General features: G+C 46.0%; 1 protein-coding gene across 2 annotated transcripts; it reads left to right on the forward strand.

Annotated features, from left to right (window-relative positions):
* AXIN1 (axin 1) lies at window positions 1-25515 on the forward strand. Of its 2 annotated transcripts, XM_069734716.1 has the most exons (11): window positions 1-226; window positions 7131-8102; window positions 16969-17109; window positions 17291-17387; window positions 17551-17688; window positions 18874-19427; window positions 20223-20399; window positions 20582-20827; window positions 22047-22154; window positions 22967-23131; window positions 24623-25515. In XM_069734716.1, exons 2-11 carry the CDS (start codon window positions 7222-7224, stop codon window positions 24747-24749), a joined length of 2634 nt encoding a protein of 877 aa, XP_069590817.1. In that variant the 5' UTR covers window positions 1-226; window positions 7131-7221; the 3' UTR covers window positions 24750-25515. The 2 variants fall into 2 exon arrangements, with proteins under 2 accessions (XP_069590817.1, XP_069590816.1); XM_069734715.1 differs by lacking the exon at window positions 22047-22154.
* Window positions 25516-26151: the final 636 nt, after the last annotated feature.

A 26151-nucleotide genomic window follows, 5' to 3' on the forward strand; every position in this document is an offset into this window, starting at 1 on the left:
GCACGTCCAGGCTGCTCACTCTCTCTCTCTGCCTCCTCACACACACAGGCAGCGCACTCACTGGCAGGAGCTCGCCGGGGCATGGCTGCCGGCCCGCGGCGCTCGCTTTGTTTTCGCCCCTGTCTCCCTCAGTCGCCGCCGGAAGCTTGATGGGTGGCGCTGGAGCGGAGGAAGACGAGGGCCCGGCGCGCTATCCCGGGAGGAGAGCCGGCTTGTTTCCAAGGAGGTGAGTGTGACGGGAGCCGAGGGGGGTCATCTGTGCTGGGAGGAAACTTCGCAGACGAGCGCTGGAGGCCGCGGAGTGCGGAGCGGAGCACAGGCCCGAGATCCCCGGCCTCTAGTAGCTGCAGCTGCCGGGCCCCGCTCATCAGATCCCGGGTGCGGGTCAGAGACCCCATTTCTTGATTTTAGAGCCCCCCCCAGGTCACATGTTGCATCTTATTTGCTTTTTTGCAATTGTTGCAAAATTAAGTTTTGTCATCAGTCACATTTGCGTATTTTTTGCTTATAATTGGCGACTTTTTTGTGACAGCGTCACAAATTTACAGTCTGGAGATATTTCATCGCGATAATGGCGGACGGCTACCGATTTGACGCCGCGGACAGAGCGTCAATTCTTCACATTTTAAAGCTTTTCCTTTAAAATTTTGTTTGCGTGACTTAAGTGATGATTTGTGGCGAAGTCTCATGCCGCCGTCTGACAATCGTTGGATTGCGAGCTTCTTGTCGCAGGACCTAGATGTCTGTAGCTATTAATCCTTCCTCTGCTTTCACGTTGTGCGCCGTTTGTCAGGATGCTTTACATAGGCCGTGATGGAAAATTCCTTTAAATATTGCCTGTAGGATAAGTCTAGAGTTAATGCAGAACTACAACTCCCAGCACTTATGGTTTGATGTAAACCATTCCTCTGATGGACATTTCTGCTCTTCAGTGTTTGGATGGGAGTGTGCGGGAATTATGGATTTGTAGATGTGAGGTTACACTATATCACTCCCCGGGGGAGACGGATACAGGTGTAAATCTGAGAGGTTAGTGGAGGGTAACAATATGGTTGGGGTAACTTTTTTAAAGGGGTTATTATTTATTATTATAGCGCCATTTATTCCATGACGCTTTACATGTGCGGAGGGGGTTGTTCACAATCAGAATGCACATCGACCATCCTTACCGTTAAAGGTGACGCGAATAACATGAATGATCTGATGATGGTGACAGTCTGCGGCTTGAGGGATTCATTATTAGCAAGCGATCGCTCAGTTTTTGAAGTTGATGTGTTGGAAGCAGGAAAATCTAGCAGACATCAGGATCTCGGCAACTGTGATGAGGACCAAACTGTGATCTCTATAGACGACTGGGTCACAGCATCTCCAAAAAGAGCGCACGGCGGCGTGTCTTGTGGGGTTCTGTGATTTGTACCTACCGATGTGATCCACGGAAGTACAGTCATTGAGCAGGTTACAGTTTCATGGGTGCCCAAGTTTTATTGATGTGTGGGGAGAGAGAGAAGGTGTCCATCTGATCACACAGAAGACAAACCGCACTGATGATGTACTCCTGTCTGAGAAAAAGTGTGAGGTTGGTGACATGCAGAGCATCGCATGTGCTACAGAAAGGTGTCGGGACATGCAGAGCATCGCATGTGCTATAGAAAGGTGTTGGGACACGCAGAGCATCGCATGTGCTATAGAAAGGTGTCGGGACACGCAGAGCATCGCATGTGTTATAGAAAGGTGTAGGGACACGCAGAGCATCGCATGTATTATTGAAAGGTGTCGGGACACACAGAGCATCGCATGTATTATAGAAAGGTGTCGGGGCATGCAGAGCATCACAGTTGTGATACAAAAGGTGTCAGTACATGCAGAGCATCGCATGTTATAGAAAGGTGTCAGTACATGCAGTGCTTTGCATGTGTTGTAGAAAGGTGTCGGGACATGCAGAGCATCGCATGTATTATAGGAAGGTGACGGGACATGCAGAGCATTGCATGTATTATAGGAAGGTGACGGGACATGCAGAGCATTGCATGTATTATAGGAAGGTGACAGGACACGCAGAACATTGCATGTATTATAGGAAGGTGACGGGACACGCAGAGCATTGCATGTATTATAGGAAGGTGACGGGACATGCAGAGCATCATTGCATGTATTATAGGTAGGTGACGGGACATGCAGAGCATTGCATGTATTATAGGAAGGTGACGGGACATGCAGAGCATCATTGCATGTATTATAGGAAGGTGACGGGACATGCAGAGCATTGCATGTATTATAGGAAGGTGACGGGACACGCAGAGCATTGCATGTATTATAGGAAGGTGACGGGACACGCAGAGCATTGCATGTATTATAGGAAGGTGACGGGACATGCAGAACATTGTATGTATTATAGGAAGGTGACGGGACATGCAGAGCATTGCATGTATTATAGGAAGGTGACGGGACATGCAGAGCATCATTGCATGTATTATAGGAAGGTGACGGGACATGCAGAACATTGCATGTATTATAGGAAGGTGACGGGACATGCAGAACATTGCATGTATTATAGGAAGGTGACGGGACATGCAGAGCATTGCATGTATTATAGGAAGGTGACGGGACATGCAGAGCATCATTGCATGTATTATAGGAAGGTGACGGGACATGCAGAGCATTGCATGTATTATAGGAAGGTGAGGGGACATGCAGAGCATTGCATGTATTATAGGAAGGTGACGGGACATGCAGAGCATCGCATGTATTATAGGAAGGTGACGGGACATGCAGAACATTGCATGTATTATAGAAAGGTGACGGGACATGCAGAGCATTGCATGTATTATAGAAAGGTGACGGGACACGCAGAGCATTGCATGTATTATAGGAAGGTGACGGGACACGCAGAACATTGCATGTATTATAGGATGGTGACTGGACACGCAGAGCATCGCATGTATTATAGGAAGGTGACGGGACACGCAGAGCATCATTGCATGTATTATAGGAAGGTGACAGGATATGCAGAACATCATTGCATGTATTATAGGAAGGTGACGGGACACGCAGAACATTGCATGTATTATAGGAAGGTGACGGGACACGCAGAGCATTGCATGTATTATAGGAAGGTGACGGGACACGCAGAGCATCATTGCATGTATTATAGGAAGGTGACGGGACATGCAGAGCATTGCATGTATTATAGGAAGGTGACGGGACATGCAGAGCATCATTGCATGTATTATAGGAAGGTGACGGGACATGCAGAGCATTGCATGTATTATAGGAAGGTGACGGGACACGCAGAGCATTGCATGTATTATAGGAAGGTGACGGGACACGCAGAGCATTGCATGTATTATAGGAAGGTGACGGGACATGCAGAGCATTGCATGTATTATAGAAAGGTGACGGGACATGCAGAGCATTGCATGTATTATAGGAAGGTGACGGGACATGCAGAGCATTGCATGTATTATAGGAAGGTGACGGGACATGCAGAGCATCGCATGTATTATAGGAAGGTGACGGGACATGCAGAGCATTGCATGTATTATAGAAAGGTGACGGGACATGCAGAGCATTGCATGTATTATAGAAAGGTGACGGGACACGCAGAGCATTGCATGTATTATAGGATGGTGACTGGACACGCAGAGCATCGCATGTATTATAGGAAGGTGATAGGATATGCAGAACATCATTGCATGTATTATAGGAAGGTGACGGGACACGCAGAACATTGCATGTATTATAGGAAGGTGACGGGACACGCAGAGCATCGCATGTATTATAGGAAGGTGACGGGACACGCAGAACATTGCATGTATTATAGGAAGGTGACGGGACACGCAGAGCATTGCATGTATTATAGGATGGTGACGGGACATGCAGAGCATCGCATGTATTATAGGATGGTGACAGGATATGCAGAACATCATTGCATGTATTATAGGAAGGTGACGGGACATGCAGAGCATCGCATGTATTATAGGAAGGTGACTGGACACGCAGAGCATCGCATGTATTATAGGATGGTGACAGGATATGCAGAGCATCGCATGTATTATAGGATGGTGACAGGATATGCAGAACATCATTGCATGTATTATAGGAAGGTGACAGGATATGCAGAGCATCGCATGTATTATAGGAAGGTGACAGGATATGCAGAGCATCGCATGTATTATAGGATGGTGACAGGATATGCAGAGCATCGCATGTATTATAGGAAGGTGACGGGACATGCAGAACATCATTGCATGTATTATAGGAAGGTGACGGGACATGCAGAACATTGCATGTATTATAGGAAGGTGACGGGACATGCAGAACATTGCATGTATTATAGGAAGGTGACGGGACATGCAGAGCATTGCATGTATTATAGGAAGGTGACGGGACATGCAGAACATTGCATGTATTATAGGAAGGTGACGGGACATGCAGAACATTGCATGTATTATAGGAAGGTGACGGGACACGCAGAGCATTGCATGTATTATAGGAAGGTGACGGGACACGCAGAGCATTGCATGTATTATAGGAAGGTGACGGGACATGCAGAACATCATTGCATGTATTATAGGAAGGTGACGGGACACGCAGAACATTGCATGTCTTATAGGAAGGTGACGGGACATGCAGAGCATTGCATGTATTATAGGAAGGTGACGGGACATGCAGAGCATTGCATGTATTATAGGAAGGTGACGGGACATGCAGAGCATTGCATGTATTATAGGAAGGTGACGGGACACGCAGAACATTGCATGTATTATAGGAAGGTGACGGGACACGCAGAGCATTGCATGTATTATAGGAAGGTGACGGGACACGCAGAGCATTGCATGTATTATAGGAAGGTGACGGGATATGCAGAGCATCGCATGTATTATAGATAGATGGACTACATTTGGTTTGATCAGTCCACTGAACAGATAAATTATAAGCAATTGTTGATTGACAATCGTCTGCACTCTTCTGTACCTTTGGGGCAACTGTAGGCAAACACTTACTGGCTGAGGGTTTCTCAGGGTTTGTTCCAGGTCTATGGATATAGTGAGGTCTGCAGTATACTTTGGAGGTAAATGTCAGGACCGTATGCCGCTATGGATATGTTTCTCTTTGGAGGTTTACTGGACTTTACATATGGAGTCTGAATTCAGTCACAGATGTGTGGTCGGAGGATGTGGTGATACATCCAGGTGTGTGTGCTGCCTGCAAGTCCCACTGGGCAAACCATGGGAATTGTGGTGGGAGAAGATCCATAATGAGAAATTTCCAGGTTGAAGAGCTTGGACTGACATCCCTCATTGTCTGCACCCTCCTACATACTGGGCATAGAAAATACTGAGCACTTTCTCTCCTGAAGAGCTTGCACTTAGTCATGTTACATTTACCAGGAGCTGTTTTTTTTATACTTAATCTGTGGGATAAGTATGGACCCCCCCTTTTAATTGTTTCTTTACGTACTTTGCTGTGTAACATCGACCCACTGTGTCGCCCAAATAAGAAGTGCCACAGTCTCCTCCGACCTAAGGATCATTCATTTTCGGAACCATCTCCCAAACCCCGTCATCATAACTCCTAGTTTAACCCTAGTAAAAGTGTTGACTTGAAGGAGGGCGCAGCTTTTCCACCTGCTCTGTGTCATCTCGGTCGGACTTGGCCGCGTCCGTGTGCGTGCACCGTGCGGTGATTCACATCGATAGCGGCGGATCAGATCAGGCTGAGTTTTTATGTCATCACGTATTTCTTTAGGAGAAATGTTTACGACTCCTCGTTATCTGCTCCTCTTTCATCTCCTGCTCCGCTCGCTCCAGGTTCAAAGTGCAGGATCTGTCGGTGAGAACAACACAGTCGCTTATTATAGGACTATGCCAGTGACCGGCCGCCGCAAATTAGGGCCAGATGAAAGGCGCCTTAGCGTTTCACTTTTGAGGGTGTGTAAAGGGAATAAACGCCCCTGGTGAAGGTTCGCAGATTTTGGTAGGATCTATTCCTACCAGGAATTGATTTGAAATGTTTCCAGTTTTTCTGGGGGTCATAAATTCCATAGTTTTTGGGTAGAGAGAAATTTGCAAACTTCTTGGTGCTTTGGCTACCTTGACTCTTAAAAGTAGGAACGCCTTGATGCAACTTTCTATGAAGCTGAGCAGATGGTGCCCACCAAGAGCGTCTCTCTCCCTGGAGGACTCTCGCAGCCCATTGATTTCTATAAGAATTGTGCAATGCTTTCTTTCCCCTGTGGTGGCGCTGCAGGGAAATGATACACCTGCTGCCAAGTTCATCACAGCTGATCACTTTGGGAGGTCTCCGTAAAAAGGGGGTAACTGTGATGATTATCGGGATCCGGGGACCATATGAATTGTTGGCTTTATCTGGGATCAATTACCCCCAGGAGTGAATAGAGTATAAATGCAATGTGGTGATGAAGAGGAAACTGATGTAGAAACCTGTGCGGTGACAGCGATTCCGCAGAGTAGCCTCATTGATAAACAGGGCGGTCCACCTTTTTGGGGCATTTTTATTTTAAATGCATGTAATTGGGGCTAAAAATCACTTTTGCAAATGGGTTTAATTAAAAATGTTGCACCATATTCCTTCTCTTGCTTCTGCCTATTACTGGATGCAAAATGAGTTAACTGAGAATCCGTCAGTGAGCTCACTATGACAATCTGACAGGGAGTTTATCCTTTTTTTTTTTCTCCTCTCCAATAAGCTGATTTTTGACCAATGACCAAATCAAAGTTGAATATGTGAAGGAAACAAAGCCCGTAAAAGCCAAATCATGCAAGTTTTTTTTTTTTTTTTTTTTTTTTAAAGAAAACCTATTACAGAAATGATTGTTTTGTTTTTGTTTGAGCCCCAAATACATGCATTTAAGTAAAAAGTCATCAAAGGTCAATCGCCTTTCAGCAAGTTAACCCTATCAGTGCAGTACTTGAGGGGGGCGGAGCATGACACAGGAAGTAAAAGATCACCTGATAGAATCCCTGCCAGGCTCCTCCCCTTTTGAGCTTGCAGTAGTAGAACAAGTGTATATACTTTATGCTTGCAGTCCCCCATTAATGCATTCGTGAACTGCCCCTTTAAATCTTATGTATTGACTCCTTATAATTTTCTTTTTTTTTTTTTTGCAGGAGGCTAATGTTTATCAGGGACCTTCGTCTCGAAATGAACAGATATTGAATCCATATCTTAATCCCTACTTTGCAATCGCATACCGTCAAGATGAGTGTCCAGGGGAAAGGTTTCCCTTTGGATCTAGGGGGAAGCTTTACTGAGGATGCACCCAGACCGCCGGTCCCTGGAGAGGAAGGAGAACTGGTTACAGCAGATCATCCCAGGCCGTTCAGCCACAGCTATTACTCTGCAAAAACCGATGGGATCAGAAACGAGACTTCAACGGCGACGCCGAGGCGGCCCGACCTTGACCTGGGCTACGAACCCGAGGGCAGCGCTTCTCCCACGCCGCCATATTTAAAATGGGCTGAATCGCTGCACTCTCTGCTCGACGACCAGGATGGGATTAACTTGTTTCGAACTTTTTTACAGCAGGAAAATTGCGGAGATTTGCTCGACTTCTGGTTCGCTTGCAGCGGCTTTCGGAAACTGGAGCCAAGTGACTCTAAGGTGGAAAAAAGGCTCAAACTGGCCAAAGCGATCTACAAAAAATACATTCTGGACAATAACGGCATAGTCTCCCGGCAGATCAAGCCAGCAACGAAAAGTTTTATTAAGGATTGTGTTTTGAGGCAGCAAATTGAGCCGGACATGTTTGACCAGGCTCAAATGGAGATCCAGTCGATGATGGAGGACAATACGTACCCAGTGTTCCTTAAATCTGACATCTATCTAGAGTACACAACCGTCGGCGGGGAAAGTCCTAAGGTTTATAGCGACCATAGTTCGGGGTCTGGGACAGGGAAGGGTCCACCTGGATATTTACCTACACTTAACGAAGACGAGGAATGGAAGTGTGACCAAGCCGTGGATGACGACTGCGAAAGAGAATCTGTGTCTTCAAACTTGATCAACCAGAAACTTATCTTAGAAGCTACATCGCATTGTACGGCACCGGCGAGACGGCGGAGCGACGGGAGAGAGTTCAGGTAGGGTCTACATTCATCTGGGGACCATCTGTCATGTCCTGTGTGTTGGCATGGGCCTATATTGCAACTTTGGCCATGCGTGGGTTGGGGGTGAATCTATTAGAGAACCTGTCACCTTGGAATAATGCTATTGACCGGCAGGTATAGGGTAAAGCTACTGGCAGAAAATTAACTTATTTCTTCCCGGGATCTGCTGACTTTCAGTCATGGGAGCGTGCACTGAGCGGCTGCATGCACCAATCACTATATTGTGAGCAATGGCTGTACGCATGCCCCCGGCACTCTGACTCCTCGCTCTGCCGCGTGAGCTGTCAATCAAAGTGCCAGAGCATGTTTACATCCGTCTTTCTAGTGAAGGATGGCAACGCTATTCTGGTAATGTCAATAGTTGTCTTCTGCTTAACAGTTAAAGGGATTTTTGAGGGAACCTAAAGCTTAAATGATCTGTCCTTTAATCAAAATGCATCCCCTTTCTTTAGGATAGATGAGTGTGTTCATTAGGGGGTCTTCATGATCACAAGATCAGGGACCCCAATCGAAGGGCCATGTTGTGTATGCACACTGCTTGCTGCTCCTTTCTAAGTCTGTGCGATTGTTGACTGCTAAGTACTTAGAACCAGACACTTAGCACACGTACACATACATTAAAGTGTCAACATTTGCAGCTGGACGGTGCAGTACTGGTGCCGAGATTGCAGGACCAGTATTTCGGGAGTATGCGTCTGATGCTTTACCTCCTGCCATTGCAAATTTAGGCAAGAGATGAGATCATGACAGTCACAGTAATGTCTACATAGTTTATTTTAATACTTTGCTTTATTTTCCCAATATATCCTATCTAAGGATTAGTTGAGCAAGGATCCTTATCCAGCGGTCACATCTGACTAGTAGGACGCCGCGGCTAGGCCAACTAACCCAAAGAGCTGCTGGGGATGCCAATGTTAGTAGGAAGGTTGCAGTTTTGTGGCTACTGATTTCTGACTTGGCCACCACTAATTTTAGTAGACCTAAATAATGTGTAATGAAGCAATATGCTTATAAATATGGTGCATTATTGGGGCCGATATTGATCCTTTCACAGTTGCTATCCGCCGGTCTGATGCTGTAATTCCCAGTCCATCCATAGGCGGTAGTCGCATTGTCTTTGTGCCAGTACAGCATTGCATTTCTCTGCTTTTTTTTTTGTCTTTTCCTTTTTTCCCTTTACGTCCCCCAAAGCGAGACTCTTATCCTAATTTAAGGGGAAAAAAAAAATCACAGAACCCAATGCCGTGTAACAAGATGGAGCAGGTGCACGATTCATTCCCGGCCGTTCCTCCGTCTGCAATAGATTATTAATGGCAAAATGTAAATCGTCCACATGCAGCCCACCTCGTTTAGGAATCTGCCTCTTCTATTCCTCCTCAGCCATTTACATTCATCAGGAAAATCTTCTCTTTTTACAATCCAGGGGACATTGCAAAAAAAACAAACACGCACAACATCTGAACAGGGTCTTATAGGGTAAAAGGGGCCTGCTGTCCTGTATAGGGATGATATCGTTCATGTGCTGGTAGTGGCTGGAGGTCTAACCTCAGGTTACTACTTATGTTCTCTCCATTGTTCATATACTTTGTGCTTCAATTCCATATTTTTTGTTTTTTCTCTCCAAAAGATCTGTTTGCAGACCTCATACTTTGTACTAAACTTCCAGTCAGCGAGTATAGGTGTAACTGTATAGTGTAGTCATATATAGGATAAACAGGTTTATGACTTAATGTTTCCTGGGGGTCAGAGCTTTGGGACCCCTCAATGGTTTTGAGTATAAAGAGGTCACTGCGCAGTTTTCGATGCTTAATGTTGCCCTGCTCACTTGCTGTGCATGGAACACCATTGAAGTGAATGTGGTTGACTGCAATTCGTTCACCGCTAGGGGGCGCCGTGCAACGAAACAGTGCTAAGTAGGGCTAGTCATTTATTGTTGGGATAAGGTTGGGGGTCTCAGAGGACAGACCCCCACTGAAGTTAAGCGATGGCATATTATAAATGTACCCCTATATCCAGTTCTGTCCCTAATCACATTCACTAACACTACAACAGTCTCTTTAAACAGCGAGCGATAGATTGTATAGTCAGGTCATATGGTCGGGTAGAATGGCTGATAACAGCGAGCAATAGCTTGTATAGTCGAGTCCTTTGGTCGGGTAGAATGGCTGATAACAGCGATCGATAGATTGTATAGTCAAGTCATATGGTCGGGTAGAATGGCTGATAACAGCGAGCGATAGATTGTATAGTCGAGTCCTATGGTCGGGTAGAATGGCTGATAACAGCGAGCAATAGCTTGTATAGTCGAGTCCTTTGGTCGGGTAGAATGGCTGATGACAGCGATCGATAGATTGTATAGTCGAGTCCTATGGTCGGGTAGAATGGCTGATAACAGCGAGCAATAGCTTGTATAGTCGAGTCCTTTGGTCGGCTCCTCTGGCTGATAATGGGGAACAATACACACACTCCTCCTGAAATGTCTGATACCAGGGAGCAATAGCTTGCAGTCAGATATGGGGCCGGCGGCTGTCGTGTAGCTGGCCAGTCGCTGCGGTTTGTTGTTCCCTCACATCCGCGGCTCGGGCGCCACCGCCGCTCGCTCCTGTTTACCTTTATAAGCCGCTGACCATGGGAGTTATGATCCGCGTGACCTCATCACACATCAAAGGGCGGCCGCGTATGTAAAGGCTTTATGTGCTGCGAGGGGACGGTGACGCTGCCTGCACTCATTGCCATGGCGATCCCATTTTGCTGATGCGGCCGCGGTCGTTTTTTTTTCTTTCTTTCCCCCACCCCGCTTCTTTCACTTCTTTCCTCCTCACTTACAAGACGCGACTTCAAAGTCTTCCCCGGCGTGATTCAGAGTTTCCAGCAAAAATTTTTTTTTTCTTTTTTTTTTTTTGTGCGAGTGAAACGTTTGATCCTTCTGGAAATTCTGCGCTCATTTTACACAAATCCAGGGAATCAGCTGACCTTTTCATTTTTTCATTTTTTTTTTTTTTTTTTTCATGGAAAGTCGATCCCTCCAGAAATGACAGCTTGCTCATTTTTCCGTCTAACATGAAGTAACGGAACAGAGATTTGCTATTTACTATATTTATACCCCAGATCTTTGAGCGCGGCGTGCCGTGCGGTCGCTGCCCCAGAAGTTTTGCCTTTGATTTTTTTTTTCTTTTTTTTTCCACAGAGCTCTTTTCATTCGGCTTCAGAAGTCCCTGAGCTGACGACGTGTTCTGGGGTGACGTTGGCGCCTAGGACTCAGTATAGCCCTATAGGAACGGACAGCCGTCACGGGGGGGTGGGGGGCTCTTTTCGGATCCATCCTATTTGGCACCATCAGGAGTATGGTTTTTTTTTTTTGTTTTGTTTTTCAGCATGTTTGCTACAGGATAGGAAAGTCTGAGTCTGAGTCGTAGAGTTGGGTACGGCTGACTCTACGGAGACTGTATAAGATGGCAGAAGTCCCCCTGCAGGCTATAGACGTGTATATGACCAGTATACGGACAGCAGTATGCTCGGCATGCTTTGTCCTCCGTGTATCTGCGGTTGTGGTGGGTCCGGGGTGCGCTGCCTCCCACCAGCCCGCTGCTCAGGTCTCATTACATTGCAATGAGGCACAAAGCGCGTTTTAACTTCTTCTTCAGCCACTTTGTGTAAATGTATCTCGCGAGTGGGCCGCTCTCGGGGTGGTGGGGGTAGAGCCGCTTGCGTAAACCAGTTTTCTAGTCATACTGGATCCATTTGTAAATTCCTCCCCTCCAGCTGAGCTGACAGGAAAGAAAAGCGTGGCCAGAAAGAGGGAGTGAGAGAGGAACAGAGAGAGAGAGAGGGGCCTGTTCCTTCTCCCAATGTCTAACCGCACCGTCGGTGGAAAGTGAATTATCATTAGGAGTAATTACCCGGGTCCCAGTGTCGGCCCCGAGCGACATGACGAAGCCTGGGAAGTCATTAACTTTTATTTACACAGAGGCAGCTTTGGGCGACGCGTTTCCCGGCCCGCCGCTCGTTTCCACCACCGTCTCCGTAGTCATCAGGAAGAGCTCGTCAGATTGGATTACTGGATGCCCCCTGTGAAATGTGTTCGCTGAAAGGCTGTATTCTGCCGGCCTCGTACATCAGAGCCACTGACGACGGCATGAACTCATTATAGTCGCCGACAGGATTTTATCCCCCCTTACATCTCCATATAGGCTACCACACCAATTTCCATAATGGTTCAGTCGAATTGGCTCCATGGGCCAATGAAGTCCCATAAACACTATATACCCCCTATGATCATTGCTGGGTTCTGAATATTTGAACCAATCTTAAAAGGACCTCCTACACCTAAGAAAACCTCACCGGAACTTGCCTATATCTGTGTGTATGGGGGCTGCCCCAATTCTTCGCAGACATTGGGGGAGATGGATCCGGCATGTTTGATATTGGACTCTTAGTCCTGACTGCGGCCCTCTTGTAGCTGTATACAGAGAAGTCGGGAGAGATGGCTGTTGGCTGAACTATCATTTTGCCAATGGCTATCGTATGGGACCCCAAAGTCAGTACAGCAGTAGGGAAAATGTGCGACCACTGCACGGTCTGTAGAACTAGTGGTCGCACATGCTCAGTATCGCTCTATTCACACAGGGGACTTGGGATTCTCTGTTCTTGGGATCAGTTGAGATGTCAGCAGCGATCACACATTCATCATATCTTCTAGATAGAGGGGGCTACATGCATACCCTTCCATGAATGTTTGATACCAGTAGCCACCACTAGGGGGAGCTCACTGTATACTGTCTATACAGGTCCTTCTCAAAAAATTAGCATATAGTGTTAAATTTCATTATTTCCCATAATGTAATGATTACAATTAAACTTTCATATATTATAGATTCATTATCCACCAACTGAAATTTGTCAGGTCATTTATTGTTTTAATACTGATGATTTTGGCATACAACTCCGGATAACCCAAAAAACCTGTCTCAATAAATTAGCATATCAAGAAAAGGTTCTCTAAACGACCTATTACCCTAATCTTCTGAATCAACTAATTAACTCTAAACACATGCAAAAGATACCTGAGGCTTTTATAAACTCCCTGCCTGGTTCATTACTCAAAACCCCCATCATGGGTAAGACTAGCGACCTGACAGATGTCAAGAAGGCCATCATTGACACCCTCAAGCAAGAGGGTAAAGGTACTGTCACACTAGACGATATCGCTAGCGATCCGTGACGTTGCAGCGTCCTCGCTAGCGATATCGTCCAGTATGACAGGCAGCAGCGATCAGGCCCCTGCTGGGAGATCGCTGGTCGGGGAAGAAAGTCCAGAACTTTATTTCGTCGCTGGACTCCCCGTAGAAATCGCTGAATCGGCGTGTGTGACACCGATTCAGCGATGTCTTTGCTGGTAACCAGGGTTAACATCGGGTAACTAAGCGCAGGGCCGCGCTTAGTAACCCGATGTTTACCCTGGTTACCATCCTAAAAGTAAAAAAACAAACACTACATACTTACCTACCGCTGTCTGTCCTCCAGCGCTGTGCTCTGCACTCCTCCTGCTCTGGCTGTGAGCGTCGGTCAGCCGGAAAGCAGAGCGGTGACGTCACCGCTCTGCTTTCTGGCTGCCCGGCGCTCACAGCCAGACCAGAGAAGCAGAGCGCCGAGGACAGACGGCTGTAGGTAAGTATGTAGCGTTTGTTTTTTTACTTTTTAGGATGGTAACCAGGGTAAACATCGGGTTACTAAGCGCGGCCCTGCGCTTAGTTACCCGATGTTTACCCTGGTTACCGGGGACCTCGGGATCGTTGGTCGCTGGAGAGCTGTCTGTGTGACAGCTCTCCAGCGACCAAACAGCGACGCTGCAGCGATCCGGATCGTTGTCGGTATCGCTGCAGCGTCGCTATGTGTGACGGTACCTTAAGACCCAGAAAGAAATTTCTCAACAAATAGGCTGTTCCCAGAGTGCTGTATCAAGGCACCTCAATGGTAAGTCTGTTGGAAGGAAACAATGTGGCAGAAAACGCTGTACAACGAGAAGAGGAGACCGGACCCTGAGGAAGATTGTGGAGAAGGACCGATTCCAGACCTTGGGGAACCTGAGGAAGCAGTGGACTGAGTCTGGTGTGGAAACATCCAGAGCCACCGTGCACAGGCGTGTGCAGGAAATGGGCTACAGGTGCCGCATTCCCCAGGTAAAGCCACTTTTGAACCATAAACAGCGGCAGAGGCGCCTGACCTGGGCTACAGAGAAGCAGCACTGGACTGTTGCTAAGTGGTCCCAAGTACTTTTTTCTGATGAAAGCAAATTTTGCATGTCATTCGGAAATCAAGGTGCCAGAGTCTGGAGGAAGACTGGGGAGAAGGAAATGCCAAAATGCCTGAAGTCCAGTGTCAAGTACCCACAGTCAGTGATGGTGTGGGGTGCCATGTCAGCTGCTGGTGTTGGTCCACTGTGTTTCATCAAGGGCAGGGTCAATGCAGCTAGCTATCAGGAGATTTTGGAGCACTTTATGCTTCCATCGGCTGAAATGCTTTATGGAGATGAAGATTTCATTTTTCAGCACGACCTGGCACCTGCTCACAGTGCCAAAACCACTGGTAAATGGTTTACTGACCATGGTATTACTGTGCTCAATTGGCCTGCCAACTCTCCTGACCTGAACCCCATAGAGAATCTGTGGGATATTGTGAAGAGAAAGTTGAGAGACGCAAGATCCAACACTCTGGATGAGCTTAAGGCCGCTATTGAAGCATCCTGGGCCTCCATAACCTCTCAGCAGTGTCACAGGCTGATTGCCTCCATGCCACGCCGCATTGAAGCAGTCATTTCTGCCAAAGGATTCCCCACCAAGTATTGAGTGCATAACTGAACATTATTATTTGTTGGTTTTTTTGTTTGTTATTAAGAAACACTTTTATTTGATTGGATGGGTGAAATATGCTAATTTATTGAGACAGGTTTTTTGGGTTATCAGGAGTTGTATGCCAAAATCATCAGTATTAAAACAATAAAAGACCTGACAAATTTCAGTTGGTGGATAATGAATCTATAATATATGAAAGATTAATTGTAATCATTACATTATGGTAAATAATGAAATTTAACACTATATGCTAATTTTTTGAGAAGGACCTGTATATTGAAGTCAATTGTTCACATAGACAATATGTGGTGAGCTCCCCCTAGTGGTGCCTGCAGGGAGCCGTCTGCCTGGAGTAAGGGGCTCTCTGGTCTGAGTGCCCCTTTACACCATTAAATGGACACCAGAGGAATTCCTTTCAGCTTTAGCTTCCTAGACCCTCGGCTCACTCCTCTGGTGATCGGATATCTCCGAAGGCAGCGGCTCCGCGTCCCCCCGGGACTCTGGTTACCCCCCCCCCGTCCACATTGCGCAGTGCAAGTTCCATCCATGAACGCAGCAGCTGGATGAGATAAAAGCCGGATAACGCTCCCACGTCACCACCCGCCACCAGGCACATATTACACACCGGAATGAAAATCAGCCCGTCATAAAATATTCCAGATGTGTCTCTGGGTCAGGGGGTGAAAACTGGTAAATGAGAAAAAGGTGGGCGGCTGATGTACATGTGAACAGAATGGAAGGAGGGAAGCATTAGACACAGCGGATCTGCAGTACCGGACGTGGCCTCTGCACAGGTGTGGCACTGTGTAGGAGGCCGCCATGTTATTATAATCCTGTATTGTTCTATAGTCAGGGTTCACACTCTGCTTCTCTATTTGTGAAAGGAAATTACCCTGCATTCTGCCCTAAAGTCACCATATCATGAGGCCTATATTACTCCAGCCCCCCTCCTGATCCCCTGCTGGTTATTGTTTACTAGGCCTTAAGGAAGGGGGGTCCGTGAACTGCATATACCATCTATGTACAGGATGGAGAAGTGTGATTGCTAGGGGTCTGTAAGGGTCTGGCTGCGGAGACCCCATGGGTCTGGACAGGGAGGTGTAAGCAATGCATATGGCTTATCAATAGGTGATAAATCTCTGATCACTGGGGCTCTGGCTTCTGTGATTTCGCTCCCCCAACAATATTGAAAACGGGTCCCAACGTCTTCTCTCTTAAAGGAGCAGTAGCGAACATGTGGGACCCACACATCCTGTGTCTCTGCCAATGTCGCCGCACAGCCCCCCAGCCTTAAGGTTCTTTAACACAGGCCCCAAATGAGGGCAAACTATCATTAATATGACTGGTTGCTCGCCGTATCGTTTGCCCATTGTTGGCAGCGCGTTTCCTGTTTACACAGGAAGTTGTTTCCGCCGATCATCAAGCTTTGGGGGTCTGTCAGTTCATCGCTGCCATGTTTAGGAGGAGCAATGATGAGGAACGAGCGTTTGGCCCTTTGTCACCCTGGAACGTGGCCTTGTGGCAAGATGCCGCTCGCGTCCGTGATTTTATGGAGTGGCCACCACATACTAGTCCTGGACTAATGACTATTTGCTGCATTAAGGCAAGAAACCAGATAATAAAAAAAGTGACCATCAGAAGCTGTTTCTTGTCCAAAATCTACGTCCAAACTGTTTTTGTAAAACGATAGGAAATGTTGCTTCCTTTTCGCTTTTGGACGTATTGGAGCAGTGCATAAAGCGGGTGATCTGTGCCGATAACGTTAGGACCCCACAGAGCTGCCGATAGTCCGGTATCGTGCAAATATGTGGAGTCCTGATGCCTCCGACATGGACGTCAACGACCCCTTTACCGTTCTTATAGGTGGTTCGATGCCCTATATAAAAGCTCTTGGAAAGAAACATGTCGGTGATCATCCGTCAACGTATGATTTATATTTTAATACTGTCTGAGAATTTTTCTGACTTCACTGTAATCTCCATTCCTAGGCCGGGGTCGTGGAGGGAGCCGGTGAACCCTTACTATGTCAACACCGGGTACGCGGTGGCTCCTGCCACCAGCGCCAACGACAGCGAGCAGCAGAGCATGTCGAGTGATGCCGACACCATGTCCCTTACAGACAGCAGCGTGTAAGTAGAGCGTGTTTTCGTTTTCTACATTTTTTTTTTTTTTTTAATAGATTTTGTGCATGTGACGTCGCTGGTCCTAAACAGGGTAACGTGACGTTTGGAGGGGTTTATTAGTGACACTTCTGCCCCCTCTCGGCACGTCGTAGCCACACATTGACGCCTGTTTTCCTCTTTATGGCAGCGATGGAATTCCACCGTATCGTCTACGGAAGCACCACCGCCGAGAAATGCAAGAAAGTGCCAAAGCCAACGGACGCGTGCCACTACCTCACATTCCAGTAAGTGACGGGAAGACCACGTTTACGCCCTGAAAGGGGTCTTCCAAATAAGCTATATTCTCAGTATAGTCACGTTCTGTATCAATTCCTTATGGTGCACCTGCCATGCATCGGTGCAGTTGTTGCACCCACCGCTGATTGTGGCGTTTCGTTGTCTCCGTAGCGTACATATCACATACCAAAGGATATTCACGTCGATCCTGAAAAATTTGCTGCTGAGCTCATCATTCGCCTGGAAGGAGTCCTGAGAGACCGCGAGGCGGAGCAGAAGCTGGAGGAGCGACTGAAACGCGTGAGAGCTGTGAGTGGTCCGCACGTTATAATGCAATGTCCCCCGTCGTTGTACCCGTGGAGTGTCGGGTCTATCAATCTTCATTACAGCCATGTGGCCCCTGACGCTCAGCGCGGAGCGTCCCGAGCTGCCGCAGGCGCCATCAATGGCGGATACAGCATTATGCAATAATCTGCAGCCAGAAAGGGTCATTCTGTGCTGCAACAGCGCCACCTAGTGGCTAAATTGTACACGGCAACTTCCATTATTTTTGGAAAACGGATCATTCATTACAAGAGAAACTTTGTATATAAAAAACCTTTAAGTTGGGAGCCGTTACATCTGACAGCTTTCGGCACCCCCTGTGATAGTAGGCTGCCCATCAGTTACGTCAGCCGAGGGCATGCTGAAAGACCCCCATGTCTGCCACGTGAGATCTCTTATGGAAACCAATCTATGGGCGGCCTCCTAGGAAATTGTCAGTTACACAATACGATGCTATACTGTAGGATTTAGATGTATTGTGTGGGCGATTAAGAGATAAGTTGACTCTCTAAAGGACAAATCGTCAAAACTAATAAAAATAATATATTAAGATACTTTTTGTCACCCATCCTTGCTCTTTTCCCCAAATGTAAATAGTGAAATGGAAACGAATAACTGATTTGGTATCGTATGGGGAACAAATAAAGATAATTATCCCACAAGCATAGCGACAAAAATGGGATGAAAACAGGATGCCAAGATGTGCATATTTTTGTTTTGTTTCCTCAACGCCGAAAAAAAACAAAACATGTACTTCAAAATGGTACCAGTAAAAGCCACAGCACACCACTCCATCGACAGAAGAAGAGAAAATAAAGACACAAACCACATTTAAAAAAAAAAATCTTTATACAAAGTTCAATTTTATTTATTTTTACTTTTTATAATGACTAAAAGTTATAGACTGAGCTGGAGTTACGTTACTGGCGCAACAAGAAAAGATAAAACAAAAAAAAAAAAAATCGCTTTGCACCCGGATTTGGTTTCCTGCGTTTCGGTCAATTATAAGGGGAAATGATTAATGTCGCTCAAACCTACAACTGTTGCTCTTGCTGATGGTAAAATGAGTGTTCTGGCTTTTAGACGAGGAGGTGAAAAATAAAATGGTAAATAAATAAATCTTAACCATTCTGCTATAGTAATGTGACTTTGTTCCTTTTTCCGCCGTAGGAAGAAGAAGGGGACGATGCAGACGTCTCCTCCGCACCTTCAATGGTTAGCCACAAATTGCCTTCAAGCCAGCCTGTGCATCATTTCGGGTCTCGATACTCCGACGTGGGCTGCGTCGGGATGCAGATCAGAGACGCCCATGAGGAAAATCCAGAATCCATTCTAGATGAACACGTGCAACGCGTCATGAAAACGCCAGGATGCCAATCTCCGGGCACCGGCCGCCATTCCCCCAAGCCGCGCTCACCGGACGGCCACATGAACAAAGGCCTTCCCGTATCGGTGGGAACAATGCAGTCCGGGCACGGCAAGCACTCAGCCAAGTCCGGAGCGAAATCGGAAGCGCCCAACATGTATCACCACAAGCACGTCTATCACCACGTTCACCACCACAGCGGGGTGAAACCCAAGGATCAGATAGAGGCCGAGGCCACACAGAGAGTGCAAAGCAACTTTTCGTGGAATGTAGACCCTCATAACTATGCAACCAAATCCCGAAATTATGCAGATAGCATGGGGATGGCCCCCAACCCTATGGATTCTTTATGCTACAGGTAAGCCACTCCTGCAACTTGCTAATACGCTTCATGGTCCAATTCATCACCATTTGCCATATATCTGCTTGCCGTCAGTGAATTGGAACATTCTCATGTACTAGATCTTAATCCAGTGACCCAGCGGCCACGTCCAGAGACCCCGGTGATCTTCCTTCCATCATTCGTGGGACTGTCGCAATGTCGTTTTTTCCGTCACAGCGGCCTAGTAATAAACATTAGTGCCAGAGATCCCAATAACCGCACCGACCTATATAACAAGGTTACCAGCTCGTTTCCACGATAAAGTAAATGTAAAAGCAAAACATTTCAAAATTCTTTTATTTTTATTCTACCCCCCGCTTGGAATTTTTGCTTTTTTAGTATATTATATGGGAAAATATAGAAATCTGGGAAGCAGGGGAATAAGAATGGCGGCCATGGGAATGCACTATAGGTTGGCTGTGATATTTATCTCTTCACGCTGCCGATCCTGCAGCAATGATGTCACATCCATCATTCTTGTGGTCGCTGCAGCCAATCGTCAAATTATGCGCATGTGACGTCAGTGCTGCGCTGGAGCTTGTATCTGTCCTCTCCATAGTCACACAATATTCTGCCCTGTGTAAATCCCTTCTCCCACAATGTCAGGAACAAAGCCTCCAGAATTGTAGAATGCGAGGGCAGAGGTCTGGGTGTGAATAGATTAGTGGGAGGTTTAGCAGACCAGGACCTGATCTGTAGTCACAGGCGGTGTATGAACGTTCTCTCTGATTCTTTTTACCTCTATCCCGTAACTCGCTTTTTTTTTTCCAGTGGTAAAGTCAGCATGCTGGCCAAGAGGAACGCAAAGAAAGTGGATTCTGGGAAGCTCGAAAGTGCCAACTATGAGATGCCCGTAGTGCCGGAGGACTCGGAGAGACACCAGAAAATAATGCAGTGGATAATGGAAGGCGAGAAGGAGATCAGCCGACACAAGAAAACCGTCCACAGGTCAGTGCTTACTGCAGGTCATCCTCCACTCACATCCAGAGCTGCATTCAGAGTTTCGGTGTGACTGGTGTATGCCGCGTGATGTAAACTGAGCAGCACAAGGACTGTAAATGGCGGTAACACAAAGGGAAGGTTGTCCTTAATTTTGAAATTTTGCGTCTCGACCCATTTCCTCCCTACAGCTCATCAGGTGCCAAGAAGCAGTCCGCTCATGACGTGCCTAGACCACTCTCCATTGAACGGCCCGGTGCGGTCCATCCGTGGGTCAGCGCTCAGCTGCGCAATGTGGTGCAGCCCTCTCACCCCTTTGTCCAAGACCCCACCATGCCGCCCAACCCTGCCCCCAATCCACTGACGCAGCTGGAGGAGGCGCGCCGGCGACTGGAAGAGGAGGAGCGAAAAGCTGGAAAAATGCAAGTGAAGCAAAGGTGCGTAACATTTGGTGTTGGCTTGAATTGCAGACCCCGTATGGGCCACTTGCTATTTGTGGGGGAGGCCGTCACTCTGGACAGGCACAACCCCCCACCCCCCATGTCTGTGAGCTGTTCGCAACGTGTTCTGCTGCTCGGTCACCCTGTGATCCTCTGTGCCGGATCTTGGCACAGGTCATGATCACGTTTTTTTTTTTTTTTTTTTAGTGGATCCTCTATAAAATCTTCCTAAAAAAAAAAAACACAAAAAACCCTTTTCCTATTCATTATGATGGGAAATACACTTTATTATGAGGGGTTCTGTGTGTGACCGAAGCCATAAAGGAGCATTGCAGGGCTAGAATACCCACGGCCAATCCTTTTGGATAAAACACAGCTTGTCGTTTAGGGAGTTTTTCTATTTTCTAAATTGTTTTTGAACTTTTTTTTTTTCTTTGTAATTTTTTTTTTTTTTTTGCCGCCTTTTGATTGGACAACGTCCAGTTTGAAGTGTTTTCCAGCACAGGTTTTTTTATTTTTTCCATAGCTTAACGTTAAAGGAAAATGCTCAAAAGACAGAATATATGTAAACTAGAAATGAATAGGAAGTTTCCGGCAACCTTTTTTTTTTTTTTTTAAATTATTTTTGCCAGATTTCTTTTAAAGCGGAACCGCTCAAAAAAATAAAATCATTAAAACTGCATTTTTTTTTCTCCATTTTTTTTTTTTCTTTTTCTCTTTGTGGTTTTCTATGGGGAGCCTGAAAAAAATTGCATGTAACAAAAATGCGGTTGTGTGTTTAAATGCAGAATTCCAGTGTTTCTACACGATAAAAAAAAATACAAGGGGAAAAAAACACATTAAAAAAAGAGGGGGGAAAAAAAGCACAAATTACAGCTGATGTTGGTGCGGATGCCTGCAAAAAAAAATCACTCATCTTCACACCTGAGAAGTCATCTGAGTCTACCCCCCCACTTCCCCCCCATCCCCCCCCTCCAAAAACTATTTATCTTTGTCTTGTGCACATCTTGCTATTAAAGGGGTTTTAAGTCTAACCCCCCCCCCCCCCCCAGTGTCTTACTTGTGAGGATCTAGCAGAGCCGGTTGTGTTGGAGCCGCTGCGGAGGGACGCAGAGCAGCGCACTCTCATTTTCTCCAGCCGATGCACGCTGAGAGTTGTAGTGTTGTGGGACGCACACGGACATTTTTTTTCTAACCTGTGAGGGTTGTTCTCTAGGTATGTTCAAGAGGTTATCCAACGGGGGCGCTCCTCTGTCAGGCCACCGTATATCCCACTGCTGAATGTGGTACCCGCGGTCTCAGACATGGACCTCTCGGAGTCACAGTATGTGCCCGTCTTCTTTTCGTGTGTCAGTGTGTCCAGTGATTCCATCCCGTCCTGACATAGCGCCCCCTATATGTGCGTCTTCCCCCTCCTCGGTCACACGTTTCCTTCCCTCCCTGCCTCCTCGTCTTCCCTCTTGTGGAAGATCTGTAGATGATCTCCGTCCTGTGCACATCATCATGTATGCGATCATTCTTACGAGTAGGCTTGGGTTCCGGAGATGGATGATGGGAGTTGTTCCTTTTGCTGGTATGCTCCTATCGCTTAAAGGAAATGACTTCCCCCTTTAAGAACATGTTGACTCCTTGTATGCAGTGCATCCTCCAGTCCAGATCAAGTCTAAATACAAGGTCCACGGAGGGTGGGTGGCCGGCCCCGTCACCTCTGCGCCCCATCGGACTGTGGTTGCCGAGCGACAGTACGGAAACAATAGCAAATAATGGAACATTCCATCCTTCGTCGGACGCACGCTGCGCTCCGAAAAGTCATCACCACGGTGTCTGCCCAGTGTTACACACAGATCCCGCCAGGAAACGGCAGAATGTTTGTAGGGGAAGGTAACTCGGAGGAAAGCTCAGCAATGGCTAAGTCAGGACCAGTTGTCAGGCAGTGCGTCCTTAACAACCAAACCAGACAGTCGGATCAAAGTGGGTGTAGAAAAAAGGAGAGGAAAGCAGCGCTGCAGCGTCACATGGAGAAGCGGGTTAGATTGGCGCATATGGCGGCCTCTCACTGTAAGGAGGGTGGATCCTATAAATCGGCACCGACCAGACCCCCCATTAATGCTTCAATCTCTTTATCTCTTACGCCAGAATGAAGCCACAGAAGAAAGACGGAAGAAGCTCCGGCCCGGGTGACAACGTGGTCGTGGCCTATTATTTCTGCGGAGAGCCCATTCCCTACAGGACCATGGTGAAAGGGCGAGTAGTGACCCTGGGACAATTCAAGGAGCTGCTTACCAAGAAAGGAAACTACAGGTAAAGGGTTGTGCACACTTGGAGGGGTCTGGGCCGAATTTTACCTTGTACGTCATTCACACGTGACGGCTTCGCTACAGATCTGCGGCGTGCCACTTCATACCGCAGATTGTACCCACACGGGCAGTAAAACGGACGGATGTTGCTGCAGACTGTCGGGTTATTTCAGCAAAATTGAAATAGGATGAAGATGTGCTCCTGAGGGTTATTTCAATGGCTGACAAGTTTGTGCCAGATTTACAGAACTTGCCATAAATTTCACCAAAGATCAGCCATTGTCCCTCATCAGCCCTCTCCCCTTTATACAGATAGTTGAAGACCAGACTATGGGGTGAAGAATTTGACTTATTATATATATTATTTATTATATATGGTTATAATATATTTCTATTAAAAAAAAAAAAAAATTATATATATATATATATATATATATATATATATATATATATAACACCACAGCAGCACATGTACATGAATCGGCCATGTGAAAACACAGACAAATATACATTTCACACAAATATTTTTTCATAAAAATCTCTTCAAAAAATTTTTTTTCATAAAACTTAGTTAAAATGGAGATTCTTAGCGCATAAATTGGCCAATTCATGTATGCCCATCAACCACGGCAAGGTGATCTCCCCCTGATGGGTCCTACTCTACTGTACATGCCACTATTGGGCCACCAGCCTACAACTTCGGACAAACATGTCACACTGTCACTTTTTTCATATATATATATATATATATATATATATATATATATATATATATATATATATATATATATATTTGGGTATTAGCAGACTAAACCCCCCCCCCCCCCCCACCCCCCGATTTTGCCACAGATAACTGGGAAAACTTAATGACTCGAGTATAGGCCTAGGGTGGGAAATGCAGCAGCTACCAGTAATGTCAAAAGTAAAAATAAATACCAATAAAAGTAAAATTAATTGAGACATCAGTAGGTTAAGTGTTTTTGACTATCCATAATGAATCAGGAGCCCCATATAATACTCCATAAAGTTTATGATGGCCCCATAAGATGCTCCGTATTAAAATATGCCCCATATAATCCTGCATAAAGGTTAATAATGGCCCCATAAGATGCTCCATAGACATATTTGCCCAATATAATGCTGCAGAAATGCTGATTATGGCCCCATAAGATGTTTCATAAAGATATTTGCCCCATATAGTGCTGCACAAAAGTTGATTATGGCCCCATACAGACGCCGCAGCTTCTTGATGTAGTGAACTGTCACCGTTACCGCTCATTACAGTAATGAATATGCGGCTCCACCTCTATGGAGGAGGTCCCTGTGGGTGACAGATGTGTTCAAGGTGGGAATATCCCTTTAAGAAGTGAAGTTTTTTTCCGTTCTACTGCACTAATCCCCTTAATGACGCACCGGGCTGCATATCTCCATCGTGAGGAGTTGCCCAGCAGCGCACACAGATTTAATGTTGCCCTCTCCCGGTCTCCTATTCCAGGTATTACTTCAAGAAAGTAAGTGATGAATTTGACTGTGGGGTGGTATTCGAGGAAGTGCGGGACGACGACTCCATTTTACCCATTTATGAAGAGAAAATCATTGGGAAAGTGGAAAAAATTGACTAAGAAGGAAATTGCTTGGTTGCCGGGGGGTGTAAGTGTTCTACATGGATGGATGAAGTCAGTCTTGATTTAACCTATGCTGGAAAGGGTGCGGGCCCATCAGTCACTCCGAGGTCGACCTGTCCCTACAAACACGACTGCGCTGGAGTCTCCCGAGCCGAGGTGCTATCCCAGACGTAAGACCGCGCCGCCCCCTCGCCGGAGAGAGGTTTGTGTAATATAGTTCGCCTGGAGATCGCATTGGGACCGGCTTTATGAAAGCTGCATATTTTTTGATACCTTGAAATAAACGGGAAGATGATTTCCAATGTCGCAGTGCTCTTACGTACGCTCAGTCACCGGTGCTGAAGTCACCAAAACGTCCGCCATCTCGCGAGGTCATCAGCGACAACGTTTGCCATCTGCTACAATATATGTGTAAAGATGTATAATTGTTTATTTTACCGCCGTTCATTCCTTTCCAATATTTCCCATCCCCCACAATTCTCACATCGTTCTAATTTTTTTTTTTTCTATTTTATGTATTTTATTTTGCGTTCACCTTGAATATCTGTAAATGGAGCGTAATGTCGGTACCTGAAGTGTATGGCTATGGCTGGCAATTTTAAAGAATCTTCTTCGAAAAGGTGTATCCCAATTTTGGGGTCTTTTTGAAACTAGTAATATAATTTCTGCAAATCTTTTTATCTGTTCTCAAATGTATTTTTCTTTTTTATTTTATTTTTAAATTAAAGTGACCTATTTATACTAAAAAAAAAAAACAACAAAACTTTATCCTGGTGAACTTACTGCTTACAGATATTTGTGCCATTAAATTATGGATCTGTCCGTGGTTATAGAGGCTACTGTAGCGTTCATTTGTAGCCCATTTTGGACTTTTTAGTGTTTTTTTTTCTGGTGCTATGGAAATAGTGTCCATCTCCGCTTCCCCCTCAAATATAAACCTGGAGAGAATCTCAAACTTTGACAACTTTTTTTTTTTAAGATAATTTTTAGTCTTTTTTTTTTACTAATCTTGTGTCATTTACTCTAGTCACAATCAGAGCTGCATTCGTCATTCCAGTAGTTTCTCTAAACCATTCACCATTGCCTTGGAGTTTCGATTAAAAATTAAGTACTCCCGATTTTTTTTTTTCTATTTATTTTTCTTTCTCACCTGATATTCTGCACTCCTGTTATATGCAGTGTACTCGCTTCCATGCAGTTCGGCCTCCTGTTCTAACCCTTCAGCCTCCACCTTGATTCCTAGTTTTCATCTTGCATGTTATTGCTCTGTGTTCTGCTATAAATCCCATGTTGCATCGATATATCCTCACATTCCCTGCCTGGGCCGTATCCTCTTTACCCTTACCTATAGAATTTCCTATGTAAACTAATAAGAGTATCAGTATACAGCAAGGGAGGC

The sequence above is a fragment of the Ranitomeya imitator genome, chromosome 7 (assembly GCF_032444005.1).
Source record: "Ranitomeya imitator isolate aRanImi1 chromosome 7, aRanImi1.pri, whole genome shotgun sequence".
NCBI classification, from domain to species: domain Eukaryota; kingdom Metazoa; phylum Chordata; class Amphibia; order Anura; family Dendrobatidae; genus Ranitomeya; species Ranitomeya imitator.